We start from the raw sequence: 22,202 nt of genomic DNA, 5'->3' as shown, positions 1-22,202 counted from the left end.
CTCCTTTATTGCAGTCCTGTTGTTCGCACTTATGGATCGTCTTCCTTTTAGCTTTATGGATTCTTGACCTTTTTTGCACTGCCTTAACTTTCTTGTGCTCTATCAGGGTGAAATCCGATTTGCTAAACATACATTGCTCATTCTCCTAACTTATAAGGTCACCGCCGCCTTTTAGCCCCTCCTTGCTTTTCTCGAGCCATTTTGTTACTTTCAATCCCTTTCTTCCAGGAGAGCCAATTACTCATTGGGGTACATATTTCACACTAGGGCGGCTCCGACATCCCTCAGATGTTTAGCAAGACCTAAACGTGCATACATACTTTATTTGGCCGTGCTAAAGATCATTTTGCTTCATAATAAGTGCTCATAATATTGTTCGTCACAGTTGATTTACAAGGACTTTCCTTTCATCACTTATTAATATCCTTCCCTAAGTCTAAGTGTTTTTTTGTTCATCCTTGAGTCGTCATCCATTACGATGGTTCCCTTGTACCCTTATGTTGATGTCAGCTCTGACTCAACTTACTTTCTGGGACTAGCGTCTTTCTCCCTTTTACCGAAGATGATCAATTCCTCGCGGTGCTTATCACATTTAAAGGATCGCTCCACTGGATATCGTGCAGCTCATTCCAGACCAAGTTCCGCTTATATGGTCATGTCCCTGTAAGGTAGATAGGATTCCTAGGTTCACGCAGTCTACTTGTTACCTTAATTCATTTCTATCTACGATTCTCCGTCATTATCGCACTTATGTTCTTCTTTCCCCCAGATCCTATTGTTTCCTTATACTTGTTCGTCTTTATTGGCATCCAATTCATCCATTATCACCTTATCTCATAATGGTTCACAGAACTTGCCATAGGTGTTCTCAGTATCCCTAATTCCTCGTATTTCGGTTCCTTCTTACTCTCGAATGGTGTCTTAGACTCCTCACTTGATTTGCATTTAATCAATCGTGATTCCCCATACATACTCCGAATCTCGTGTCAGTCCATCATCAATGTTACTCACTTAGATAAGCCGTTACTCCTTTATGTGTACCACATATCATATCGCAAGTACTAGGTTCTACTTCTGACTTCCTCTCGCTCGAGCATTCGGCATAAAGTAAATCTGGGGTCCCTTACTTCGATATCATTAATCGAAGGGGTGGAACGATAAGTTATAGTGTCTTGGATAGTGAAGTCCTGCATCTTATTTGTTTGTTGAACGGTGTTGCGATTTCGTCACTTCTGTTTTGACCCCCCTTTAACATCCAATCCTATAACCTTTATCTGTCGAATAAATAATGGCTCTCTAGGTTCCAAAATATATACATATAAACACAAGCAATTTCAATTGAGGGATTAGTATACCTATAAGCATTCTATCCTGGTTCTGTACATGAAAGCTTCAATCAGATATACTGTGAAGAGGAATCCTCCTATCTTCCTCAACTACTCTCCAGCCTCCTCCTCTTGGCCCGACTATCCTCATCCTCCTGTACATAGCTCATAACATATACTGGCGATCCCTAATTAACATATTCCTAAGATTGAGGACTATCTGGTACGTCCGTAGTGGCCCTAACATAATGTTGGACTAGAGGGGAAACTGGACGTATCAACCCCTGCTCTGCTCCCCTCACATCCTGCTCAACAGGCCTCGAATGCGAAACTAAGATCTATGGTGAGGTCGTGACCGAAGCTGCTCTTATATGAGCCCTCAGAAAAGATCCTTCTCAATAGAAGTCATGATCTCTGAGCGGTCTGTGTCAATTGTGTAACTTATACTTCTCCTCATTTCTTCTATTATCCTCTGACCTGCATCGGCGGGTGGCGCTGGTCTAATATCAACCCTCAGAGTTGTCCTTACACTTCTACTAACTGAGGTTTTTCTCTTCATCGACATTACTGCAATTCAAACAGAACAATAGGATTAAAAACAAACTTTCCTACGCTTCAGCTCTCTCGCACGATCGAGATCATAACGGAAAGAAACATTCCTAAATATTCAATAGTCTCTTGTTTATAAGTATGGCGTGTTTAATACCCATAAATAAGACTCTACTAGACACAGCTCATAGACATCCCTAGGACTGACCTGCTCTGATACCAAGTTTGTCACACCCTGTCGAGGAGCATGACAGTCACTGACCTATAGGCCGGATACCATATGGCGTAACACTTACCATGATTATCATATAATAGGACTCAAGCATGACTCGAAGGTCACATGCACGCAGAAAAGGCTCAAATATAGAAATATGCAAATAATATATATATATATATATATATATATATATATATATATATATATATATATATATATATAAGCGAGCCGACAAGACCGCTACAAAATCATGAGTGTTATAAGGACGGCAAGGTTATCAGGAGAACATCAAATCCAAAACAAGGCCGATTAGGCCAGACATGACATCTATATACCCCATTGTGTCTATGAACCTCTTAGAGTACATATACATGACATACTGGATGAAACATGGACCCGTCGTATCCAAGATACATATGCATAATATGTGAACATAACATGTACCAGAATAAGCAAGTCTGGAGGAGTGGTCTTGTTGACGCCACTGATTTGTCAATCGTACTCAAGAAGTCCTCCGCTCGGTCTGTCAAGACCTGAAACATGAAATGCAGCGTCCCGTAAGATGGGACATAGTACAAATAAAAGAACTATATATATATATATATATATATATATATATATATATATATATATATTGAGAGAGAGAGAGAGAGAGAGAGAGAGTACATCATCATCATCATCCCGCATCCGAGGTAACATCATGACATGTCCATTGCAGTGGTGTACACATCTATGTGCCTGCCCGACCGACTATAGAGCAGCGCGATGTGGTAAAAATAGTGCAATACATACATACATACATACATATACATACATATATATATACATATACACATACATATACATATACATATACATACATACATATACATATATATATACACACACACACATAGACACACACACACACACATATATATATATATATACACACGCATACACACACACACACACACACACACACACACATATATATATATATATATATATATATATATATATATATATATATATATATGGAGCCAATGAACTAACATCGGGCCTTTCGGAGTGACGTAAGGTCGGTAACCTCCGAAAAAATTATGGAATTCGTATTGAATCCAAAGAACTAACTTAAGGATAATAAACATGATCATAATTCAAGAATCATTGAAGAAGTACATCAAACTAATTGGGAAACAAGTAAGTAATCCAATAAAGAACATATATAAGAAGTGATATATGATTGGAGTGAATTGTTATAGAATGCTCATGTTCATGTTCTAGTTAGATTCGTGCCAAAGGAAGAGGGAAACGAACACCTTACATACCTTATTTGTCAAGTCTCCACTTGAAAGAGTCCTTTATTCCGATGATTGCCCTTCACCTGAACCTATATTGAAAAATATATTAATCATATTCTATCATGTCCATTCATCAAAATAGATAAGTTGTATATCGAAGGATGATTTGAGTTACGAGAATTCGGGTAGCATTTCCTCTTTTTCTACTACGTCCCAAGTTTACAACAACAACAAACAACTCAAAATCAACAACATCAAATTAAATTTCAACCACTAATTCATCCATTCAACCATAATTCAATACAAGGTTTATCATTTTTCGCTCAATTCACTAAATACGTTATAATCTAACAAATATAATTGAATCAATGTAATTCCATGGATATAAAAAGAGGATCTTACCTTATTAATCCAATTGATCCTTCATGGCTTCAAACCCAAGATTCCACCATCTTTCACCTTGCTTCACAATAATCACGATAATAAGATGTTGCCACGAGCTTCCCAAGCCTAGATTGCATAACCTCGCTATGATTTCATGGTTTTTAATGATAAGAAATGTTGGGAGATGATTCTAGGGTCTTGAAATGTGTTGAATAATGAGGAAAAGTGAGAGGTGAAGGCTTTTATAGGCCACAAGGTCGGTTCCCACCGCCTCAAAAATTGGCTTTCGCGATCGCGGAGAAGCCTCTGGTATCCTATCTTGAAACGCACATAACTTTCTACTCTGGTGTCGTATCGACAAAAGATATGTTGCATTGGAAACTAGACTCAAAGAACTTTAATTTACATAGGTTATGCATTTCATAACTCATCATATTCTAGGAGATACACCTCCCTCAAGTTGGACCAAAAATTTTGTCCGGAATTCTACCTAGTTTTCCCAAAATTTTGATAAACTTAATCCTTCATTTCGCTTGATCCCAGATACCTTAGATACTCTCTTAATACTCATTAAAGGTCTTGCTTAACCTTATAAGAGTTCCATAGCTTCTATGGCTTACATTACTTCACTTAACGACGCGAATTATTTTGAGAAATATACATTCTTAAGGTTTTGGATTGAAACTCTTATTATGCTGATGTATTGTATGATTTTTATTTCTTTAATTAATCTTGTTCTTTAATGTTTCTTAAGGGATTAGCTAACCTTAGGACTCACTCATTTATTTCGATTGGTTGTGCTTAATATCATACTCTAAAGCTTAGAAAAACTTAGAGTGCAATTCATTGATACTTTCAGTGAGATTTTAGAAATCATTATCGATTAATATAGACTCACTCTTAGTTGTTAAATCATAAAATACATTGGATCGTTACTTGAGAGTAATTTCTCTTGTATCCATGCTTGTGGCCATTGATCATTTTACTTCCTTTCGAGGTTAGTTTACATTTCACATTAGTTGTAATTTTCTCAAAATCAAAATATATCCAGTGTTTGGCTTAGTGTAGAAAGTGAAAATTCCTTATCTGCTTGATCGCCTTCATATTGTTCTTTATGGATTCGATCCCGACTCATAATTGGGTAAATTGTATTGCATATGACTGTGTACACTTTCTCTTTGAGGAGTGGATTTGGACGTTATCACTCATTTCTTTCTATATAAAGTTACTACAAATCACATAGTATAAGCGCACAACTTTTTAAATGCGATAATTTAAAAAGTTAATGAGAAAATTACGATTACCATTATAAAAAATAAAAATAAAAGACTTCTCACTTTTTTAAAAGGAAAAAAATGAATTAGTTTGAAGGATTTTATTAGCCAATTTGCCAAAATTTCTCAAGGAATAAAATAAAAGTAATTAGACGTTGATTTTTTTCCCGCTTTTTATGTCACAAGAAAATTACAAAATTAAAACTAAAAGTTAAGTAAACAAAGAAAGTAAAAAAGAAGAACACAGAAGACTTTCTTCTCTCTTTTCAAGTATTCGCAGATTGTTGATGCAATGTAGAAGAATTACAACTAGGAAGATAAAACTATACTATGCTAGAGATAACAATAATTTCATTCCCCCTTGTGAATAAGACTGATTACAGTATTTATCCTTGTCACTTAGCTAGAGGACAAAACTTTATAACTAACTCTTAGGGACTGAAAAGCAAATAACAAAAGTAATATGGTAAAGACTGGGGATCTAACTGTGTATTCCAGAGTGGACCCCTATTAATTCTACCTTTAACTAAAATGACTACCAAGTACAAACATACACTAGCCTTGATACAATCCTGTTAAGCAACTCTCCTTTAATTCGTATCAATCCTTCCCCCTTAAGAGCTTCCTTATCCTCAAGGAATAAAAGAAGGGAACCTGATCAGCAAGGCTTGGTAATCTTCCCAGGTGGCCTGTTCCTCTGGTAACTGCTCCCACTGTACCTTCACTTGTGTGATTGCCTTGTTACCCTTTTGGATCATTCTTCTCTCAAGAATCTTGTTGGGTTTAGGGCAGTAAGGACTAGCTAGAGAGAGAACAGGAGGGTGAGAGATAGTGCTTGGTACTTGGTGGCAGGGTTTAAGTTGTGAGACATGGAAGGTAGGGTGCAATAGCAACTGTGCTGGTAGGGACAACTTATAGGCTACAACTCCTATTTTCTGAAGAACTTGATAGGGGTCGTAGTACTTAGCAGATAATTTAGTAAAATTGGTCCCAGACATTGTAACTTGTCTATATGGCTGAATTTTCAAATACACCCAATCTCCTTCTTGGAATTTCCTATCAGATCTATGCTTGTTGGCTTGCCCATCCATTTTTTGTTGTGCTCTCTTCAAATGATACTGCAACAACTGAAATTTGAATTCTCTAGTAATCAAGCTCCTATCAACTTCTTCAATAGCAGACTCCCCAGATACATAAGGCAGGTGCAAAGGAGATGGCTGACCATAAAGGGCTTCATATGGGGTAGTTTGAATAGAGCTGTGGAAAGTGGTGTTGTACCACCACTCAGCAGCAGCTAAGTAAGAAAACCAGTCACCTTGAGAGTCAGAACAAAAGCACCTCAAATAAGTCTCTAGACATCTGTTTACCACTTCTGTTTGGCCATCAGATTGGGGGTGGTAAGCAGTTGATGTATTAAGAGTGACACCCAATATTCCGAACAGCTCCTGCCACATTTTGCTAGTGAATATAGGGTCTCTGTCACTTACAATGTCTTCTGGCATACCATGGAGTTTGTAAATATTCTCCAAGAATAATTTGGCCACCTCAGCTGCTGAATAAGGATGTGATAAACCTACAAAATGAGCATATTTGGTTAGTCTGTCCACTACCACCCAAATGAAAATTTTCCCTTTTGACTTAGGAAGTCCTTCTATGAAGTCCATGCTTATGCTTCCCCAAGCAAATTCGGGAATTTTCAAGGGTTGTATTAATCCTGGATATGGAGCATTGTCATACTTATGTCTTTGACAAGTGTCACATTCCTTCACATGCTTCTGCACATCTTCTCTTAACTTCTTCCAGTAGAACAAGGAAGATAGCTTCCTGAATGTGTGGTCTATTCCACAGTGACCTCCCACTGGTGAATTGTGCTACAACTGCATAATTTCCTTTCTCAGTTGCTCATCAGGGCCTACAACCAGCTTCCCATTTTTTCTAAGTTGTTCATGAATGAAAGTGTATCCCTTGCCTTCATACTCTCCTGTTTTGATACTGATTATCATTTCTTTTAACTCAGGGTCTAAATCCCAACTTTTCATAATCAATTCCAACAAATCAGTTTTGATTGTAGAAAGGGTCATAGCAGCTAACTCTACTAATGGCATTCTAGATAGTGCATCAGCTGCCTTGTTTTCCTTCCCCTTCTTGTATTCTATGCAGAAATCATACTGCATAAGTTTAGTAATCCACTTCAGTTGAGTACCGGTATGCAACTTTTGTTCTAGAAGGAACTTGAGTGCATTTTGATCAGTTTTGACAACAAAAGTTCTTCCAGTTAGATATTGAGCCCATTTGCCAATTGCCATCACCAATGCTAGCAGTTCTTTGTCATAAACTGACAATAATTGATGTTAAGTTGAGAGTCCTTTGCTAAGATAGGCAAAAGGTTTCCCTTTTTGCATTAATACTGCTCTAACCCCCATATTGCAAGCATCAGTCTCTACCACAAATGTCACTGTAAAATCAAGAAGAATCAAGACTGGTGTTGTTGTGAGTGCCACTTTCAGCTTGTCAAAAGCTTCATTGGCTTTCTGATTCCATCCAAACCCACCCTTCTTTAACAGATCAGTTAGGGGTTTGCTAATGACCCCATACCCCTTAATGAATCTTCTGTAATACCCTGTCAACCCGAGAAACCCTCTCAACTGCTTAATTGAGGTTGGTTCTGGCCATTTCTGCACAGCTTCAATTTTCTTTGGATCAGTTGCTACACCTTCTACTGAGATATAGTGCCCTAAATATTCTATTCTTGATGCAGAAAATACACATTTGCTCTTTTTAGCTAAGAGTTGGTTGTGTACTATCAATTCAAAGGTGATTCTTAAATGAACTAAGTGTTCCTCCAAGCTTTTACTATAAATTAGAATATCATCAAAGAAAACTAAAATAAATTTTCTAAGATGATTCTGAAATATGTGATTCATGAGACTTTGAAAGCTTGATGGGGCATTAGTTAACCCAAAGGGCATCACCAAATATTCATAGTGCCCAGAGTGTGTCTTGAAAGCAGTTTTAGGGATATCAACAGGTGTCATTCTAATTTGATGATAACCAGCTCTCAAGTCTATTTTTGAATATACCTTAGACACTCCAAGTTCATCCAAGAGTTCCCCTATGATTGGAATTGGGAATTTGTCCTTCACAGTCACCTTGTTGAGAGCTCTGTAATCCACACACAATCTCCATGATCCATCCTTCTTTCCCACCAACACCACAGGTGAAGCATAAGGGCTAGAACTATATTGAATTATACCCTGAGATAACATTTCCTGCACCATTTCTTCAATGACATCTTTTTGAATTGGAGAATACCTGTATGGCCTGGAATTTACAGGAGTGACTCCATCCAGTAGTAGGATATGATGATCAAACACACCTCTGGATGGGGGTAATGTCTTAGGTTCCCCAAAAATCCCTTGATATTCTGTCAAGAGCTCTTTCACTTCACTTCTACTGGCTCTGGTTCCTTCTCACCTTCTAGTTCCACCTCTGTACTTCTCACCTTAACCATAAAGAATTGAGAAGTGATCACATTCATCTTGCTAATGGCCTTGGGTTCTACAGTTTTAAACTTGGGTTGAATGCCATGTAGGGTCAACATTTTTCCCTGATATTCAAATTCCATCTCCAACTTCCTGAAGTCGAATCTAATATCCTCTAAGGGATACAACTATTGGACCCCAAGTACCATATCACTTTTTCCTATTGGAAATAACAAGAAATACCCTTCAAATACAGCTCCTTGCATTAGCCATTTGAAGCCCTTGCACATCTTGTCAGTCGGGATTTCTCTGCCATCAGCTACTTGCACCAGCTGAGGTTTAATTTGAATCACTTCACATTTTAGTATTACTGATGTACTTTCATCAATGAAGTTGTGTGTTGATCCAGAGTCAATGAAGACTTCTATGGGACTTTGTTCGCTGAATCCCTTCAGCCTCAAAGTTCTGTATCCAGCTGTACTATTTAGGGCCTGTAATGATATAGCACAACTTTCCATAGTTTCCTTCAATACTTCCCCTGTCTCTTCCTTCAATTGCAATTCTTCCCCAATAACCTCCCTTTCAATTTGTTCTTCAATATTTTCCAGTTCTAAAGAGAACAATTGCCTCTTAGCATTTTTACATTTGTGCCCAGGGAAAAACTTCGCATCACAGAAAAAACACAATCCTTTAGCCCTTTTTTCATCCATCTCTGTTGGAGTCAAATTCCTTCTCTTAGAGTTGTCCATCCTAGCAGTAATAGGTGCAGCATTCCTGTATCCACCTGTGTTTCCCTTATAGACAGTATTAGAACCAGTTCCACCTACATTTCTGGGGTGAATTTGGCCAATTCCAGCATAACTCTTCATGGCCTTGCTTTGGGCAGCAAAGTTAGATTCATGCAATCTTGCTAGGTAGTATGCTTGAGGCAAATTGCAAGGATTACCTATCCTTACAGCATCACTAAGTTCAGGTTTGAGATTGTTCAAAAAAATACTGATAGCATGATCTGTAGATAAATTAATTCTAGTCATCACACTGTCAAATGCAGCCTGATAATCCTTAACAGTTCCAGTGTGTTTGACTCTCACCAATTCAGTCATAGGGTCTGAATACTCAGCCCCGGATCTATCAGCCAAGGCACATAAATATTCTTTCTAAGTTGGAAGGGGTAAATGAGATCTGTTTCTCATATATCCCTGATGCCATTGCAAAGCATCCCCATCAAAGTGTATGGCTACCAACTTCAATCTCTGGTTCAAGGTTATCTCTTCTACCGAGAAAAATTGTTCCACCTTGTATAACCAAGTCCTTAAATCAGCACCATTAAATTTTGGGAACTCAATCTTTGTATATTTGGTAAAAGATGGGATAGGTACGGTCATATTGTTGTTGATGTGGTTTTGTTGGTTCTGGAAATTATAATTAGGACTTTGGTTTTGGAATGGTGGCTGAACATAGGGGTTTTGCACATAAGGGTTTTGGTGATATAAGGGTGGTGGAATATGAGTAGTTGGAGCTCCATATACATTATAGTACTGGTTACTTGGTGCAGAATAACTTAGCATGGTCCTTACCCCTAATGGAGAAGGGTGATAAGAGGGAAATTGAGTGGGTTGATATTGTGAAGCTTGGGAGTTTGAATTGAAATTAATTGGGGGAATTTGGTTTAACAGACTCGGGTTCAGGTGAGATTGGGGAAAGGAATGCTGGAATGTAAGGGTTTGAAGGTTTTGGGGAGGGTTTATAGGTTGTGAGGTCACCGGAGCAAACATGGATGAAGATTGTGGGTACTGTGTTAGGTTAATTGGACTATTAACAGTGCTAATGACAGGTGTTTGTGATGGAATATTGCTATGCGAGACTTGTGATTGAAGATTACCTGCTCCATTACCCAATTGAGAATTAGGGATTTGTATTGAAGTTTCCCCAATTCGCAGAGGAGTGTCCGAAGGTGAGTACAGCTCCTCCTCCGACACCGCGATACCCTTATCTCTTTCAAATCGCCTTTCACCATTGACAACCTCTCGTATTTGTTGCATAGCTAATTCCTGTTCCCTTCTCGTTCGTTCTTGCCTTTCTTCCAACTGTGTTTGCCTACTCTGAAAATTTACCATATCTGCCGAAATTTTTTGCAGCAAACCCATCATCTCGGAATTAGAAGCCATTTTTCCCCAGAGCCAAATCGTTGCTCTGATACCACTGATGCAGTGTAGAAGAATTACAACTAGGAAGATAAAACTATACTATGCTAGAGATAACAATAATTTCATTCCCCCCATGTGAATAAGACTGATTACAGTATTTATCCTTGTCACTTAGCTAGAGGATAAAACTGTAAAACTAATTCTTAGGGATTGAAAAGCAAATAACAAAAGTAATATAGTAAAGACTAGAGATCTAACTGGGTATTCCAGAGTGGACCCTATTAATTCTACCTTTAACTAAAATGACTACAGAGTACAAACATACACTAGCCTTGATACAATCCTGTTAAGTCTCCTTTAATTCGTATCAATTGTGTTCTTAAATCCTAAACCCTTTTGGGTTTTACAAGAAGGTTAGCCAAGACTCATTTGATATTGTACAGGAATAAAAAAAAATTCTTTTTCTTGAACAAGAAGTTAGCGAGACTCATATTTCTGACTCATTTGATATTCTTTGGAATTTTAGTCATCTTGAACAGGAATCCTAAACCTTCTCAGGGTTGACCATCCCTTTTGCTAGTAAGTTGAAAGTTACTCTTTGGGATTTTAGTCATTTTGGTGATTGCATATTCCACTCAAGATTCTGAAATTATATGTTGTGTGTTATGGGTCTGCAACTTTCTTGATATTTTTTTCTATGGAATCTGATATTTTTAGTGTGAATGAAGGTTCTTTGAGTATTTTGTAATACACAATGATGCCATATTTATCTTTTCAGAATCAAAAATTGTGTATAGAGAATTGAATAAGAGTTTTGCTACCCCTTTTTGCTTATTCAAAGAAATTCAACTAGATATGGTTTTTGTTGATATGGCACCAGTTTGATGCATTTGGAAGTTAACTTATTCTAATTGCTATGCCTTTAAAATATTTTGTTTGCTGAAATTTATTTTGGATATGCGGTCTAGTCTCACTTCCGTCATGATATTTGATTTCTTGGTTGAAATTTATACCACACAAGTGCTGTTTCTTGCAACCTGCACCATGTTCGAAATTTGAAATTTGAGTCTTGCTTCCTTTTGCAATATGCTGGGAAGTTCATATCATTTGAACTTAAGTTTCTTGTCCATTTCCATATCTTAAGGTTTTACCAGTCTCTGCCTCATCATTCGAGAAGGGTGAAGCTAAAGTATGATTTCTTGTTTTGGTGTTTTTTATCCATTGGTATGCTGGAATTTTTGAATCGTATATTGTTTCAATTAATCCATGTTTTTTCTCAACATTTGGCGTTTGTTTTGTAACCTTTTCGATAGTTTCTTTAGGACCAATGACCCATCTCGTTGTTGTAATTAAATTGATAAGAATCAGATTTGCTAAAATTAAGTAGGAATAAGTTAGGTGTTTTGAAAGAAGTAATCCGTTTGTGCTCATGCCTTGACAATGTTGATCATGTAATTAAATTGGTTTGATTGTGTTAGATACTCCTGAATCCCGTCTAATTTTTTTATGCAAGATAAGTGTGAATTTGGATGACCCCTAATGTTAAAATAGAAGTTGTACCCCTAGAACTATGTTCTCACTGCCTAAGCCATCCAAATTTAGGCATTTTATTGTTTGGTCAAATCTGCTCAAGTATTACATAACTATTTTAGAAGAACAGATAGGGATTTATCCTGCTTCTGATTGTAGTTCGCTTATAACTCAATTAACTGCAAGTGTTTTCTTCCATTGGTGAACTTAACAAAAGAGTAAGAAAGGTATAAGATTCCAGTATAGCTAGGTGTGATAAGAGTTGTACATGTACTTGTGGTCCTTGTCAAGTTCTTGTCTTGACAGGTAGGGAAATGCTATTGTTTGGAATATGAGCCGCTAAAACATGTCTTCTTCTAGTCTAAAATTTTAGTTCTTGTTTGTTTTGAAGCAATCAGGCAATGCTCATTCATATTCTCCTGCTTAATGATTTGCTTCACTTTTCTTCTCAAAAAAATAAGCGGCTACACTTTTCTTACTCATACATTCTTCGATAATTTGTAAGGACAAACAACTACAACTGAAAGCTTCAAGGAAAACCATAGTAAATTATCACACCAACTTACTTAGACCAGATAATGCTAGGCAGTTTTAGCCCAAAACCTGAGACTCTTCAAGCTAGCAAATCTAAAAAATTGAAAGTGGATGTGGCGGTGGAGCTGAAACTTGTATGAATGTTTCCTGAATATGACTTCAATATTGCTTCCTGTCTTTATGTAAAATGTTTCATGACTTGCCATTCCTTTGCCTTTACAGATATACTGGAAACACAACCCCGGCCATATAAGTCTGTTTCTTATCAAACACTTGCTCTTCTAAGTCTCCTTTTTCTACTAAAACTAGAGTATATTTTACTTCTATCTTTGGAAATTATTTGCTAACGGTGCAGGCTCATGACTATGAGAAATGTTGGTGAACGGTCAGTTCAACTGCAAAGAAAAAATAAAGTAACAGCTTTTTGCTCTCTGAAGTTTTATCCAAAAAAAAAAAAATGAAGTAACAACTTTTTCCTCAAGCACAAAGACTGAGGAATCCTGACTGAGGCAAGAAAGAAAATCCTTACACTAGCCTTCAACAGGTTGGTGGGCTTAATATTGAGAAGCGTAATGAATCCTTCGTAGGACTTAATGGGCTCGCCTTGCCGATACTACCTGTGTTTTGCCATGTGAAGTTTACTGAAGGGATTTTGTCTGAATATTCCCCCTTTGGCAAAAAATTTGTTCTGTGCATAGGTGAAATATCTTTCTATGTGGATATATACATTGTTGAATCCCCGAGAGCATTTTATTTTCAACTCCCTTGATTATCCTGCCTCCACCAATGCTGTCTCTGATCTACATTCTTTTCTGTATCATTATTTTGTCTCTCTGACATAGGTAAAATGATAAATTTTTATGCAGTTGAAAATGTTTATTAATTGAGAATTCAGATATTTTTGTTGTATCAGACCATGAAGAGTGCTCGGGGATCTGGTGTAGATAAAATTAGCAATTTGCCTTGTAATGTTCTGGATGGAATTCTAGGGTGCTTGTCTTTGAAAGATGCAGTGAAGACCAGTATCTTGTCAAAAAACTGGCGGTACAATTGGGTAACACGTAAAGAACTTGATTTTGATGATGAATTTTTCAGTTCTTGCAAAGACAATCAAGAAGCCAAGACAATCATTTACCAAGTCCTACTATTCCATGAAGGACCAATGCTGAAGTTTAGACTTCAAGGTAGTAGAATCCAAGGTCCTCAGTTGATGAGTTGTCTTGATATTAATCACTGGATACGCTTCTTGTCAAAGAAAGATGTCCGGGAATTCACCCTTCGCATAGGCTCAGGCAACGCATATCATTTACCTCATCAGCTTTTTACATGCCAGCAACTAAGGCATTTGGAACTTAAGCTATGCTTGTTCCACCCTCCACCCGGTTTCAAAGGGTTTGTGAAGCTTATTAATCTTGATCTTCATGATGTCATTTTTGTTCCGTCTCTCATTTCCAAATGCCCGTTGCTTGAACGATTGAGGTTGAGTTGGTGCAGAGGCTTTGACATTCTTGAGATTGATGCCCCTAATCTCAAATGCTTTCACTTTTCTGGAAGATTTAAGTCCATTTGCTTCAAGAATGCCCCTGTGCTTAGAGAAGTTACTATAGTGTTGCTCCATGTTTTTCCAGATCCATCACCACCTGTTTCTTCTAATGTTACAAAGTTCTTCCATTACATGCCTTCACTACAGACATTGGATATATGCGGTTCAACATTAGAGGTATTGTACATTTTTGTATATCCATCATTACCAAATGATTCATATCGTTAACGAATTTTTTGTTTGTTTCTAGTACTTAACCATGGGAGGTTTACCAAAGAGTCCCCCGACTGCTCTGAACAATGTCAAATCTCTCGAATTTTCTATCACAACTTTAAGAAATGTTGAGGAGGTTTCTGGTGCTGTTTACTTGATCACAAACTGTCCTAAGTTACAGGAGCTTTCAATGGATTGTGTAAGCATTCTCCTTTTCTCGTTAAATATGGTTTCTTCATCTGAACTCGTCTAACCATTCCTCGAATGTTTTCTAGGACTCAGTGCTCGATGTTGTGGAACCAGTTGTAGAATTCTTAGAAGCCCAATCAATAACCTCGTTTGGTGCTGCGAAGCTGCTTCAAAAAGTGGAGATGTGTTATTTTAAAGGTGCTGAGATGCAAATGGAGTTTATGAAGTTTATTTTGGCATCTGCACCTGTACTTGAGAAAATCACCATGTTGATGATTCCGCATGAGTTTCTTCTTTGTGCGGATACACAGATGATGGAAGAGAAGATGAAACAATTCCCCCGAGCATCACCCAATGTTAGATTCATATTTGTAGAATATTAGTTACACTTTGAGTTTATAAAAACTATACAGGGGTGTATTTTTAGTAATCGATTGTGAGAAGCAAAAGGATTGCCTTGATAATAGATGTTTGACAAAGGTAACTAGAGAACGTAAAGCATGTATTTGTTTTCCAGCACCCCAATCGATTTTGATCAGTCTGTTTTCCTATTATCAGCCTTTATGGTTTTGTTCTTCAGAATTATTTTCCACAGCTTTCTTGATCATCAATTCGCCACTATTGCTCAAGAATAGGTCAGTAACTTTTCTTGGCATTGATCGTTTCCCCTTTGAAGTGACGAGATCAAGAATTGATTTTTCTTAGACTATCAAGAACTGCTGGGAATGATTCTTTCTTCTTTCTTAATACAGAACACTTTGTCTTGCTCGCGATTAAGTTGTCTTCCTCTCCGAGCATGGATTTTAACCCTGCAACTTCGGACACAGCCAACAAATAGTCCATTCACTCATGTTGTGCTCAAATTTCATGCCCAAAAAATCATCTACACTCAGGATTGTGTAGATCATTTTGTGTTGGTCGAATAAACAAAACAGTAGAAAACAAAGAAGAAGAGATTGGAATAAATTTTAGTATTGTCGTAACTAAGACAAGGAAAGGCAAAGCGCAGAGGGTTTTATAGAATGAGGAGGATTCTATCGTGTGTTTAGTATGAGGAAGAACTCTAAACCTTAATAGTTGCCATTATCTCATACCTTCTCAGCATGGATTTCGTTTTTTTATTTTATTTTTCCTATTATCTCATACTTGTATTGTTAGTATTTCGCAGTTGTTGGTTCAATTAAGGGAAGGTATCTACGGTAGAGTTCGATATAGTTTTAACGTCCTACTAATAATTTTGATTCAAGTCATATATGTTCACAGTGTAATTTTTTTTATATCATTAGTTCAATTTAACTAGCTATAACAGGTTATTACTCTCTCTCAATGGTACCAGATCAGGAGTATTATAATATTTTGACCTGTTATTGTAAATCAACTTGACATGATGCTATGAAAAATACTGATGATATGAAAATCTATACACTGTGCACTGAAGGTAAACTCATACCACCATAATTTTCGGTACCTAAAGGGAGTATTATTTTTCATTTAACCCAAATCAGATCCTTTTTCTTTTTCTTTCTTTGGCATCCTGGCAGAAAAGACTTATAATTCTCATTATGTCTTGAAATTGAACTAGACAATAATTTGAGAAATAATGCTCTTACATTTCTCGAGCCCTGAGTATGGTAAAAACCCTGCTAAAGAAGACTTTTCTCTTAAATAGATCTTACAGTTCCAAGAAACAAAAAAAAAACCCCCTTATTCTAGAATTTCATATTTTTCATGTTCTCAACTAGTCATAAAAGTGTCTTTCTTCCGTAAGGATATCCTCAAGTAATATTTCACTTCATTATAAAGAGAAAACTTAAGTGTGATATATCAGTCCAGAAACATTATAGTGTCACATCTTCGAACTTTTGAGTACTTTAAACTGAACAAATAATTTGTAATAACTAGTACTAATACATGAGAACGAAGATAAGAATTCCTTCAAATAGCTCGATAAAGATTAAACATGTAAATCCTGTTGCAAAGTAAAGAATGAATAGAAAAAATGCTTAATACTAATATATAACTGTAATAACATACTTTAACTAGTACTAATACATAAGAACAGAGATAAGAATTCCTTCAAATAGCTCGATAAAGTTTAAACATGTAAATCCTGTTGCAAGGTAAAGAATGAATAGAAAATATGCTTAATACTAATATATACTACTTAACTTCAATCTTGAGGTTTAACCAGTGCAAAACACAAGTCAGGACCCATTCTAAATGACCACAATTGCACCGGAGTACCAATTTTTAAACCGTTCCTTTTTGTCACCTCATTCCAGTCTGTAACCAACACATAACTTGAATTTCTATTCCCATTATCTTTGTTCATATGCCATTTTCTCAGATTGATTTTACTTATTCGACGAGAAGGCTCAATCAACGTTACTCTCATCGTAAACATTTTGCCCCCATTGCGAGTATCCAAACGTGCATCTTCATCTGGACTAAGAAAATGATCTCCTGGCTCAAGAAACTCAGTTATCTTGTTTAGGGGGATTGAAAGCCTTCCCTCTGCTCGTTTAACATCACTCTGGAATAGTCTTTTCACAATGACCAATTTAAGTGATTCAAGTGAACCCCCAATCTCAGTAATCACATTCTTGAATTCAATAGGCAATTCTCTTTGTTTGTTGTTGATAATAAGAGGGGCATCAGCTCTACCAATAATGTTCCTCTTCGCCTTCTTCTTTTGTCTTGTAGCCTCTTCTTTGACATCCTCTTCATGCTTTCCTGATTTTCCAACCAATTTTTCTTTCAATAAGTACTGTTCTTGATTGTTAAAACCAAGTGGGACGTCATTGGCTACGTCTTGTGATCTTTTTCGTCTTTTTGGATTTCCAAATGCAAAATTAGCAGTAAACCTCCAGGTGAGTCTAGACACTTTGTTTTCCCTATCATGAGGGCCCTTTAGGCTGTTTTCTTTCTTTTCATGCTTTTGAAACCTTTTGCGACGGAAGAATTCTAGATCGCGTAAACCAGGACCCCAATTGAATTTGAACACACTGTTTTTCCTTTCATCGTCAGCCTTAACTCTGTGTTCTTGTTCTTCAGAATTATTTTCCACAGCTTTCTTGATCATCAATTCGCCAGTATTGCATAAGAATTGTTTAGTAACTTTTCTTTGCCGTACTTTTGGCATTGATTGTTTCGCCTTTGAGATGACGAAATCAAGAATTGGTTTTTCTTGACGATTAAGAATTGCTGTGAATGTTGACAATCTGGTCACTACCCAGTGTAATCCCACAATAGTGGGGTCTGTGGAGGGTAAGATGTACGCAGCCTTACCCCTACCTGGGTAGGGAGGCTGTTTCCGATTGATCCTCGGCAATCCTCCTCCTTTATCCGGGCTTGGGACCGGCAATGTGAGCGAGCTCACACAGGCGGAGTTGCTGGGAATGTTGACAATGTGGACTGAATATTCTGAGTGATTCTCTCTTCTTTCTCGTTACGAAATTGTTCATCTTGTTCCGCGATTAAGTTGTCTTCTTCTCCGGACATGGATTTTAACCATGCAACTTCAGACACAGCCAACAAATAGTCCATTCGACTCATGTTGGACTTAAACTCCATGCCCAAAAAATCATCTACACTCAATAATGTGAAAGCCATGTGTGTTGGTCAACAAACAAGACAGTAGAAAACAAAAAGAAGATATTGGAAGAAATATTAATGTAGTATTCTGGTAATGAAGGTTGTGGTGAATAAGGAGTGAATTTATAGAATGAGGAAGAATTCTAAACCTTAACAGTTTGGGTTTAGAATTATGAAACCTGTTTGAGACAAGTTTCATAAACCTTAAGCGCCTCCACCCCACCCGCAACACACACTTTAATTAGAATACTTAAGATTTCTAATATTAACGTTTTTTTTCACTTTTTTTATTTTATTTTATTAGTTGTAATTCTATTTATTGGACGAATATGTGAACTGGGAATACTACGAAAATTTAGAAACTATGTATGAATTACTAGTTCAAACCCACCGGATATTTTTGGTTTTCTTTTATGGTATTTTGTTTTAAACATACAACTTTTGCGAAAAAGATTTACTTTGTTATTTACTTTGTTATTTACTTGAACTATTTAATATTTCTATTGACGGGTGCACATGGTGATAATAGAGTACATGATGTTATAGTCACGAAAAATGAGGAAAATAATGGAGGTCAAGTTTAAGTATTTATCTATATATTCTACCTTAAATATAAAAGTACATTATATTTTATCTCCTCTAACTTTTACTACTTCACCTTTTATTTCAAATAAGAAACCCCTAAATCTTGAATCAACGACTAAAATAAGCTAAGTTAGTCATCATTGGTATTTTTAAAAGGCTAAAAAGACCTTCAATCGTTGTAGATCATAACAAATTTCAAAAATGAAAATAAATTGGCAATAGCATTGTGTTAAACTAGCAAATTCCACTCAATTCCCCGAATCGTTTTAGGTAAGAAAACAATACCATGTTCATCTTTTATATGAAATAAAAAATCCCTTGGTAACATTTTTAATTAAGCAAAAAAAAAAAAAAAATGGTTGTCGCTTTTGAAATATATAGAGTTATTTTCGTATCACTATAAGCCATATTAATATTTGGTAGTGTAGGCGGTGGTTGCAAGTTAATTAAAAGTAAGGTTAAATACATCATCAATAGATTTTATTTAGACACTCAAATTGTGTCATGTTCGATTGAACACCTGAACACATGATAAAATATTCGTATTAGACTCTTTCAGTTCAAACTTTCAAAAAAGAAATGTACATAGCATCTATTTGGTAGTTAATTTAACCACATAATACATGTCACCTCCTTTACTATTACTAATACACATCAAGCTCAATTTACGGCTTAGTGAGGCTAATGCGGAGTCCGGAGCCTAAAGGGTATAAAAATACATGAAAAGGGGATGATCAAAAATTTATATACCCAAAGGGGTATATCGTGGGCTGATCCACGATATACCCCAAAAAATATTTCGCCTGTCAGAACCAAATCAACGAAAAAAAAATATTTTAATTGTATAACGTGGATCGATCCACGTTATACAAAATATATTATATAACGTGGATTAGTCCGCGTTATACAATTTATATTTTTTTCCCAGCGTTTTACAAAATAGGAGTCCGGAACCAAAATGCCCGAAGTGTTTTTTCCATACTTTGACCAACGATTAGTCGTGTGTCAAAGCTCTGAAACGTCAATATTTTATCTAAAACCTGATATTTTTTTCTGCATACAATAATATAAGCCCAATACATCAAGGATACGTAGACGTTCGGATAGTCATTTTAGGAGTTGAAAAGGTGCCCGAAGTAAGTTTTGTTTGAAAAAACTTAGTGTTTTTTCCATACTTTGACCAACGATTAGTCGTGTGTCAAGACTCCGAAACGTCAATATTTTATATAGGACCTGATATTTTTTTCTGCGTACAATAATGTAGGCTCAATACATCAAGGATACGTAGACGTTCGGATCGTCATTTTAGGGGTTGAAAAGGTGCCCGAAGTAAGTTTTGTTTGAAACTAGTTGTAAAGTGGTCAAACTTTAGATGGTCATAACTTTGCGCTTGGACGTCCGTTTTACGCATTTTTTTTTTAACTTGCATATATTTTCGAGATCTACGCTGACAAGCTGCCTATGCGGTTGGCCGAGCCAATTTTTAAAAAAACACCTTTTATCCCATTCAATTTTAATTTTTTCCCAAATTGGCGTGGAATTTTCAGTTTTATTTACCTATAAGATGATGTTACGCAATAGATTTCAACGTAAAAATCCCCGGGTAATGTAGCTGTGAATGTCAATTTCACTTCTGCGGTTTCAATTTTTGAAAATAAAGCTGACTAATTTTCTCGACATATAAAGTTGACTAAAATAACCTTACAGTCAAACACTAAGTTTTTTCAAACAAAACTTACTTCAGGTTCAGGAGCGCGGACTACAACTAGAAGGAGGAATGAAATGGATATAGCTCCTGCTCGCATGGCTAGAAAGTGTAGTACGTGCAAGTAGATAGGTCATAAAAAGAATCGCTGCTCCGATAGAAATCAGTTATTGTTGTTGCTTGTTCATTTTTATGTTTTTTCTTAAGTTGTACAATCGTTGTTTCCTTATGTAATCTTCCAAGAATATATAACATGTCTTGTGTTGTTTAATAGTTAGCATGTAATTTAACATTTACTACTCAGTTAATGTGTGACGTTTATTTAACTTATATTTTATTTTTTATTTCTGTCCACATATATAACACATATTTAATTATTACATGTGTTAAAATATTTATTTGAGTTAATCACTGAAATTAACTATATGCTTTAAAAATTAAAAAAATCAATAAATTTTTTTATTAAAAACACAGCCGAATATGATTTAAATAGAGGCAACGTCTTGCCAAGTATTTGTTAAACGGGGGAAAAAATATAAATTGTATAACGTGGATTGATCCACGTTATACAATATATTTTGTATAACATGGATCAGTCCACGTTTTACAAAATATATTTGTAAAACATGGACTGATCCATGTTATACAAAATATATTGTATAACGTGGATCAGTCCACGTTATACAATTAAAAAAAAATCGTTGATTTGGTTCTGACAGGAGATGTTTTTTTTTGGGTATATCGTGGATCAGCCCACGATATACCCCTTTTGGTATATAAATTTTTTATCATCCCCTTTTGGTAAATATCGTGTATTTTTATACCCTTTAGGCTCCGCTAATGCGTATAACTAATGGAGATGACATATTTTTAGTGATTAAGTTATCTACCTAACGAGTGTTTGAGAACATCAGCATAAGAACTTTTCCACATTTTGAGTCAGAAGTGTTTAATAGGAACATTTTATCGTGTGTTCAAGTGTTAAGTTAGAACAAGTCATAGTTTGAGTGTCTAAATAAAATTTACTTGCAAATTTAAGAAATTGCCGATGTATTAAGCCAAAAATAACTATTTTAACAATAAAAAGTTTAATTGACTTCAATAAAACTACTAGTACCCCTCTCGCTTACAAAATAGGTTTACCTGATTGCAATAGTCTCATAGCCATCTCGTTAACGTCCAGTAATTTCAATAACAATTTTGTTTAGCCAAAAGTGATCTAGCTTATTCGACTGTACAAGATATTCTATTTGAGGTTAACAAAAGAGTCAATGGTTATTATTAATTTCAAAATAGAGATGAGTTGACTATGATTCCTTGAAAACAAAACGATATGTTGCGGTGAGGAGCTATTATCGGGTAACCGGTATATCCTCCGATCTTTGGTGAGGCATGATTCATATTTGTCAGGTATAATACGAAGAATGACACGGATCAGTATTAGAGAATTCAATGAAATTTGCTCATTTTAATATATACTACTTATTAGTCATCTTTTCATCTTTGAGAAGGATGAGGAAGTGAAGCAAACTCGACCAAAGGACAATTACGCTCCTGCTTCATTTTATGTTCCCGATTCAATCTTCACCTTGCTTTAATGAAGAAAGAGAGTGAAAGAAGAAGATACTTCTCTTGAGATATATACTAT

General features: G+C 36.1%; 2 protein-coding genes across 5 annotated transcripts; one reads left to right on the top strand and one right to left on the bottom strand.

Moving 5' to 3' along the window:
- Window positions 1–10,954: 10,954 nt before the first annotated feature.
- LOC132615318 (F-box/FBD/LRR-repeat protein At1g13570-like) lies at window positions 10,955–15,221 on the top strand. 4 transcript variants are annotated; one of them, XM_060329899.1, is made up of 4 exons: window positions 10,955–11,240; window positions 13,639–14,445; window positions 14,519–14,680; window positions 14,757–15,221. In XM_060329899.1, exons 2-4 carry the CDS (start codon window positions 13,642–13,644, stop codon window positions 15,051–15,053), a joined length of 1,263 nt encoding a protein of 420 aa, XP_060185882.1. In that variant the 5' UTR covers window positions 10,955–11,240; window positions 13,639–13,641; the 3' UTR covers window positions 15,054–15,221. The 4 variants fall into 4 exon arrangements, with proteins under 4 accessions (XP_060185882.1, XP_060185881.1, XP_060185883.1 ...); XM_060329898.1 differs by having other exon boundaries at window positions 13,621–14,445; XM_060329900.1 differs by having other exon boundaries at window positions 13,592–14,445.
- A 1,619-nt stretch (window positions 15,222–16,840) lies between these two features.
- LOC132612797 (B3 domain-containing protein At1g05920-like) lies at window positions 16,841–18,282 on the bottom strand. Its single transcript, XM_060326886.1, has 2 exons — window positions 18,050–18,282; window positions 16,841–17,891 (listed from the first exon to the last, which is right to left on the bottom strand). The coding sequence occupies exons 1-2, from the start codon at window positions 18,280–18,282 to the stop codon at window positions 16,841–16,843; spliced, it is 1,284 nt and encodes a 427-aa protein (XP_060182869.1).
- Window positions 18,283–22,202: the final 3,920 nt, after the last annotated feature.

This window comes from Lycium barbarum, chromosome 10 (genome assembly GCF_019175385.1).
Source record: "Lycium barbarum isolate Lr01 chromosome 10, ASM1917538v2, whole genome shotgun sequence".
NCBI lineage: Eukaryota > Viridiplantae > Streptophyta > Magnoliopsida > Solanales > Solanaceae > Lycium > Lycium barbarum.
The sequence above is the reverse complement of the archived record's forward strand: the minus strand, read 5'-3'. Positions and strand labels throughout refer to the sequence as shown.

Coding starts and splice junctions, on each gene's coding strand:
- LOC132615318 (XM_060329899.1), top strand. CDS start 13,642: ATGAAGAGTGCTCGGGGATCTGGTGTAGATAAAATTAGCAATTTGCCT. Junction 14,446..14,518: donor TATGCGGTTCAACATTAGAG/GTATTGTACATT, acceptor GTTTGTTTCTAG/TACTTAACCATGGGAGGTTT. Junction 14,681..14,756: donor AGGAGCTTTCAATGGATTGT/GTAAGCATTCTC, acceptor AATGTTTTCTAG/GACTCAGTGCTCGATGTTGT.
- LOC132612797 (XM_060326886.1), bottom strand. CDS start 18,282: ATGGCTTTCACATTATTGAGTGTAGATGATTTTTTGGGCATGGAGTTT. Junction 17,892..18,049: donor TTCCCAGCAACTCCGCCTGT/GTGAGCTCGCTC, acceptor GGTAGTGACCAG/ATTGTCAACATTCACAGCAA.